This window comes from Sus scrofa, chromosome 2 (genome assembly GCF_000003025.6).
Source record: "Sus scrofa isolate TJ Tabasco breed Duroc chromosome 2, Sscrofa11.1, whole genome shotgun sequence".
Taxonomy (NCBI): Eukaryota; Metazoa; Chordata; class Mammalia; order Artiodactyla; family Suidae; genus Sus; species Sus scrofa.
Genome location: NC_010444.4, coordinates 91,805,448 through 91,812,538, shown reverse-complemented (window position 1 = coordinate 91,812,538; position 7,091 = coordinate 91,805,448). Strand labels below are relative to the sequence as shown.

At 35.4% G+C, this 7,091-nt stretch overlaps 1 protein-coding gene across 4 annotated transcripts in view; it reads right to left on the bottom strand.

Annotated features, from left to right (window-relative positions):
- Positions 865 to 7,091, bottom strand: part of VCAN (versican) — a 129,498-nt gene continuing 123,271 nt past the window's right edge. For 2 of the 4 annotated variants that reach the window (XM_021081073.1, XM_005661536.3), the window contains 2 exons: positions 2,998 to 3,180; positions 865 to 2,852 (listed from right to left, as the gene is read on the bottom strand). In XM_021081073.1, coding sequence (XP_020936732.1) covers positions 2,725 to 2,852; positions 2,998 to 3,180 — 311 coding nt within the window. In that variant the 3' untranslated portion in view covers positions 865 to 2,724. 4 annotated transcript variants of the gene reach the window in all.

Here is a 7,091-nt window from a genome sequence, read left to right as displayed (position 1 = left end):
TTCCCATATATTTTTGACATTCCAAGAAAGAAATCTCAAAATAATTTTCCACTCACCTTTGCTTTGTGATATCTTCTATACAACTGCAGGATATATAATGGATTTGTTCTTCCAAATTACCAATAAAGATATTGAATCAAATGTGCTGGAAAATAACTCCCATAGGATGCTTCCAGTATAAAAATTTTATATTGACAGAGATCTGTCTAGTGTATTGACTGCTGAATCTCCAGGGCCTATTATAGTGCCTGATACATAGTGAGTATTAAGTAATAGTGAACAAATGAAAATAAAGGGATGGATGAGTATCTGGATGGATAGGAACTTGGTGTTTTTGATATCTTCTGATCATTTTTTAGATATGAGCTTCTAGCCAGTAAATTAACCTCCTAAGTATATAATAATTGGGAACATGATATTTTATATATGTATATATAGGCATCCTGCATCCTGGAGATCGCCTGCATCCACTACAAACTATGTGACTCGGGACAAATGACTTGAATTTTCTATAGTTGATTCTTCATCAATCAGAAAGTAATAGCCTCTCTCTTAGGTTTATATGGAGATGATGTACATGAAACACTTGGCCTGGTTCATAGGGAGAATTCTGTAACTGTGAGCTATCACTTTTCCTATTGCATGTTTCTCTCGTATTTGAGATTAAGCCGTAAGTATGTAGATGTAAACATCATCAGAATTACTATCTCAACTTTCGCAGGGACACTGATAATCACTTCTCTGCTAGCCACAGAATTATTTCATCCAAGGCAGCAGCTTGTACTTCCATGCTAGAACTAGGATGGAGAAACGCTGTGCACATCAGGATTTAAAGTTGTAAATAACCAGACCAGTCACAGTATAGTAAAAGAAGGAGTTTAGGTTTCTTTGGTGAAATAAAAGCAGGTATATAAAAAGTTACAAAGATTTTAGATTTTCATTCACAAAAAAAAAAAAAAAACAGTCATTCACATTTTACACTATACATGTTATAATATAAATACAGGAATGCATTACGTTAATTGTAATGAAAAAGAGGAAAAATGAAAACCTAACAGGTAGACACAGAGTTGTTCTGTGCTCTAGAACCCCTAAAGGTGAATCACGTTTAATTCAACAACCAAAGGAACTTGACTAAAGACATTGTGTATGATTGTAGCCACTGCAGTTCCTTCTAAGTCCAAAAAAGTTTCATGAAAGAGAATCCACATTGGGTCTGCTCTTTTTCTATCAGCATTTTATTTGTTGTCTTCTCTTCTTAGTATCGTTCTAACGAAAATTAGGGAAAGACTCCTAAATGCTTTCTTTCCATTACAGGCTTTTCTTTAAACATTAAATTAAGTGGATAATGATTCAAAGTCATCTTCAGCAGTCACTTTATTCAAATTAAAGGGCAAAAACAGAGTAGGAAGAGATAGGGAGAAATTTCAAAACATACACTCCACCTAATAGGAAGAAATGCCCACACTATTTATGTATATAAGCACCTTGCTTAGAATGGGCAAACACCAATTGCTGAAAGCTATACACTTTTCCACTCTTTTTATCATAAACACTTGATGTATTCTATCCACCACATTGTTTAATCAGGGACAAAGTATCTAGATTATATGGTTCCAAACTGTGTGAGGGAGTATAAAGGCTAACACTGAAAAATAACTAGCATACTAGGTCAATTTGCAGGTTTGGGGAAAATAACATCCAATAAATTAAATCAGTATGGCTTACTTCATTTATTTATGTATGCTTCACAGCTGCAGCATTCATACATGAACATTCAAAACTTTATAAAAGATTAAAATGGTTATATATACAAAATTTCTTTCTTTGAATGTGTGTTGTTGTTTTAACAATCCCCTTCCCTCCCGAGCCCTAGGTCTATATCCATTGGAAACGTGTTGTTCTGTAATCCTGCAAGTTAGTGTTACGAAAGCCATTAAAAAGGAGACCTGGTTGAGTTAATAATTAGCACTTTGACCCCTAAAAAAATGCTCCTGGTCATAGAAAAGTCCTCCATCCAGGCCTTTCTTGTAAGTGAAGAAAAAGGAATGCAGCAAAAAAGAGTTCCACATTGCAGTCTTTAGTTCCATTGGGATCCCATTAGCCAGGCTTCGGCATCACGTGGAAGCCAACTGCGCCTATGTTGGAGATGGTGCAGAGACCTACTAAACTGTGTGTTTGTTAGTTGTCCAGGAAAAGCCATCCTAAGTCCTGCTGACAAAGAGCAAATGAAACCATTTCCAGCCTAAACAAACTACGAAAAAAGCAGCCGAACCAATGATTAAAGACCTCTAAGGCTCCATAATCATCATTAAATATGCCGGAACTCAGTGTGACTTTTTATTTTATATACAGGATTAAAATCAACATTAAATCATCTTATTTACATTGCCATTGGTGCTGAAATGGAGCTTTTTAAATAGTACAGGAGGCTGGTTATACATTATAAAATGGTCTGCACTGGAGGCAAATAGAAAACTAAAGACATTAGATAGGCTGGAAATGGTTACTGTCTGCCCTCATGTGCTTTCATTTTTGTTTTCTTTGTTTTTGAATGCCAATACTTTCACTTAAAATGTTTTGGGAGCACAGCAACCCAAAGTGACTGGACGGTGATCCAAAAATCCAAACCAACTGATAATACTTCTCGAGGTGATAGGAAAGGCACAGGAAGTTAGGACTTTGGCTGAAATGATGAAAACACATGTTCGCCATTTTTAGGGATCAGCGCCTTGACTCTTGCCACCTCCGACTCCAACGGTGATCATGTTTGGATGTGTTTATTGAATTGTCCTTTGCTGATGAGGAATTTTTAAAGTATTTCTTAGAATAAGTCCTTTGGTATGCGGATGCTACATGGAAGGAAAGAAAGAAAGAAAGAAAACACAACAATATTACTTGCTCCATACCCTAAACTACCAATACCATAGCCGTAAAATGAGGGTGTCTAGTGGTTGTTATAGCACGGTTGTCCATTCTTTCTAAAGGACCACTTACGGTTCAGGCAGGTAATTTTGGGCATAGCCCATCTTCCATTTCCTAGGCAACGGATAGTTGGAGGGTGGCGTTGAATGAAACCATCTTTGCAGTGATATCTAATCAGGGAGTTGATTTCATAACGAGGTTTCATCTTTCCAAAGGTCTTGGCATTTTCTACAACAGGGGGCTGGCCGCAAGCAACTAAAGGAAAGTAAATTGGGTTATTTCCAAATACCCTAAATATTTACATTAGTAAGAGTCACTCTTTTTACCTCTTTTCTTCTTTATGATACCCAATCAAGCACCTCCCTCAATCATTTAGATTAAGGCATTAAAAACTTTCAAGACAAAACTAAATATTGAGGCTCTGGGCCTAGTTTGAATCTCAGATTTTGTCACCTTGAAATGTATTGTTTTAGGGTCATACATTCATCTGTCCACTTGGAAGGGCCGCTTTACTAAAAAATTTCCAAACTGAATGCCACCTGTCTCATACCATCATGTGGCCTGTTGGTATTATCATCATCACTATCTCAATGTTTTTATTTATTATCCCCCTTCACTTCAAATAATAATAGATTTGTAACAATTAACTATTACTGTCACCTCCCTGAAAAAACTTACAATCTATAATAATATCATAGCTTTAAAATATGGACTCCTCAGTATAAAGAAAATAATGCCAGATTCAGCTATGTTTATTTGCTCTTTTCTGTCTTCTGTATGGAGATAGGGAGCCAGTTGGGACATAGTACTCATGCCTCAATTTTGTAATTACCTCATACATATAAATTTAAATGCTTGAGAAGGGTAAATGAAGGTAAATCTTGGAATATATAACTATCATTCTTAACCTACAGTAAAAATTTTGAATGTCAACAAACTTAGCAATGGTAGAAAAAATAAAAAGGAAATAGCAGTAAAAGAAGCTTTACAATTTTGAAATTGAAGAAGCTGAGAAAATTGATTCAACTGAACTTATATTAATTTGCAGTTTTAATCAGCATCTAATTTCCCAAAATGACATTTCCTATCTATAATTTACTTTTAAGACTTCCATCCTAAGACCTACAAGAGCATGTCATATTGTCTCATGAAACAATGCAAATCTTTAATGGAAGAATGATTACCAGAAACTTTGGTACAAACATCCTAATATTAAAAGTTTGCAAATTTAAATTTATTTACATATTCAGAAGGCTGTTTGCAACGATATCCATTCGCAATGATAAATGTAGGTTTAACTTCAATATTTAGTTCCTTTAATTTACTTCTGCCTGACAAAACAGCTTGGAATGTCCTGACCCCATAGCAAACAAAACTTTCTTTAATTAAACACAATCCAAGCACATATTTTCATTCACATAAGAAACTGTCATTCAGAGAGACATAACCTAAAAAGAGATTTTAAAGTCCTACTATTTATAACTAAGAAATCGGAAGTGTTTGTGCACGTATTTGATCTTTACAAATTCCTACACGATAAATTGAGACTTCGATAATAATATGTCATTTTCAATTAATAATCTATCCTATGTATACTGTTCAATGACAACCCAAATCTGGATATTTATACTTCTTTTATTATAATATGGAGTCTATACTAGACTCCATATTCTAACATGTATTGGATAGAATGAAATAAAAGTGATACAGAAGGTTAAAAATGATCAACTAGATAACTTCTGATACTTGATTCTGACAAAGTAAAAGGTGTCTTTAAATTTGAGAGGAAAACAGTGTACAAATTTCTTTTAAAACTATTTATAAATGAAGACTTATAATAAAGTTAAAATATTCAGGGAGTGTGGTATTGGAAAGGACAGGCAAAAAGACCAGAAATACATCCACATATATATGCTTCATATTTGACGGAAGCAACAAGGCAGAGCAGTAGGGAAAAGGTAGTTTTTTCACTTGGACAATTGGGTATTCATATGGGAAAAAAAAATATACTTGGTTCCCTACCTCAGACAATCCATGGTAGATCAATTCCAGATGGTTTAAACATATAATTACAAGAGACAAAACTATAAAACATTTAGAAAACACCATAAGATATCTTTCTGACTTTAGGATAGGTCAAGATTTCTTAAGACAAAAAAGGTTTAAACCATAAAGGAAAATCAACAAAATGAAGAACTCTGTTCATCAAAAAAAAGCCATAGGGTAAAGATAAGCCACAAACTGGGAGTGGATATTTGCAGTATATTAATTGTCAAGGGAGTAGTAACCAGGACATTAAAAAAAAAAAAAAAAAAAAAAAAAAAACCTCCTATGAATCAATATGCAAAAGAGAAGAAATCAATTTTTTTTTTTTCTATTTCTTGGGCCGTTCCCACGGCATATGGAGATTCCCAGGCTAGGGGTTGAATCGGAGCCGTAGCCATCAGCCTACGCCAGAGCCACAGCAACATGGGATCCGAGCCGCGTCTGCAACCTACACCACAGCTCACGGCAATGCCGGATCGTTAACCCACTGAGCAAGGGCAGGGACCGAACCCGCAACCTCATGGTTCCTAGTCGGATTCGTTAACCACTGCGCCACAACAGGAACTCCAGGAATCAATTTTTAAATTTTTAGAAACAGGCAATCGACATGAACAGAAACTTTACAAAAGAAAAGCCATAAATATATGAAAAGATACCCAGGGAAATATAGCCAAGAAAATGAAAATTAAATCACAAGAGATAACATTTTATACCCACCAGATTGGCAAAAATTTCAAAGTCCGATAATATCAAATGCTGGAGAAGATGTGGTGTACAGGACCTCTCACATTGCTGGTGGGAGTACAAACTGGTACAACCACTTTGGAAAATAATTGGCATTTTCTAATAAATTTGATGGTACGTATATCCTATGACTCAGCACTTTACTCCTGGAAAAACACCCTATAGAAACTTGCAAACATCTACCACAAATAAGTTCAAGAATATTCATAGAAACATTGCTTATAATAGCAAAAACACTGAATATAACCCAAATGTCCACTGGCAGGAGAACTGATAAATAAGACGTTGCACAGTCATATACTGTAATACCACAGAGCAGCAAAAATGAAGACATACAGCTACATGCATTAACATGGATACATCTCACAAACATAATGCTGAACAAAAAAAAAAAAAAAAAAGCAAGGCACAATACAAACAGTATGATTCTACCTGAAGTTCAAAAATATGCAAAACTAAACCATTTGTTTACAGAAACAAGCATATGTGATAATGCTAAAGGGAAAAGTAAAGGCATTAAGTCATTACCTATGGCTGGAACTGGGAAGGAAATAGATGGGATTGGAAAGAACTTGCAGGATGCCCCAAAGATGTGTAATTAGTATGCTTTGAGGTGTTTTTTCTTTTTCTCTGGCTATGCCCATGGCATGTGGAAGTGTTGGGGAGCCAGGGATTCAACCTGCACCATAGTGGCAACCTGAGCCATAGCAGCCATAACTGGATCCTCAACCCACTGTGTCACAGGAAAAGTCCAAGGTGTTCTTTTTTTTTTTTTTTTTTTTAAATTGTCTTTTGTATATAATATAACCCTTCTTTGCAAGTATTTAATTAAAACTACATAGGTCTGTAACTTTAAAAATGTCTAAAATGTCTGAAAGGAGAAAAGGGTTATCTTTTATAAACGTCTATAGACGTTTATAAAATTCATAAAATTCTCCATAGTACTGATTAACAAAGAATACGACAGTAAGGAGATAAAATATATGGATTGTTTTGTTTTGCTTTTTCTCCTTTAATGAGGTAGAGTAATGTTCTATAAACCTCTTCACTGGGGAATGCCAAGCATGATGCTTCTTTTGTGAATCCTTTCTAGCTATAGGGCAGTGGTTCTCAACTTGGCACAATTTTTCTCCTTTCCCTCCTTCCCCAGGGATAGCTGGCAATAGATATATGGATGATTATCCCAGAGCAAAGGAGGAGGATGTGGAGTAGAGAAGAATGCTACTGGCATTTGGTGCATAGAGGGCAGAGATGAGGCTAAACATTGTGTGCAACGCACAAGACAGCCCCCGACGGCTAAGAATTATCTGAGGCACAATGTCACTAGTGCTGCCATTGAGAAACACTGATATAGGAAAAAATAACATATGAAATTT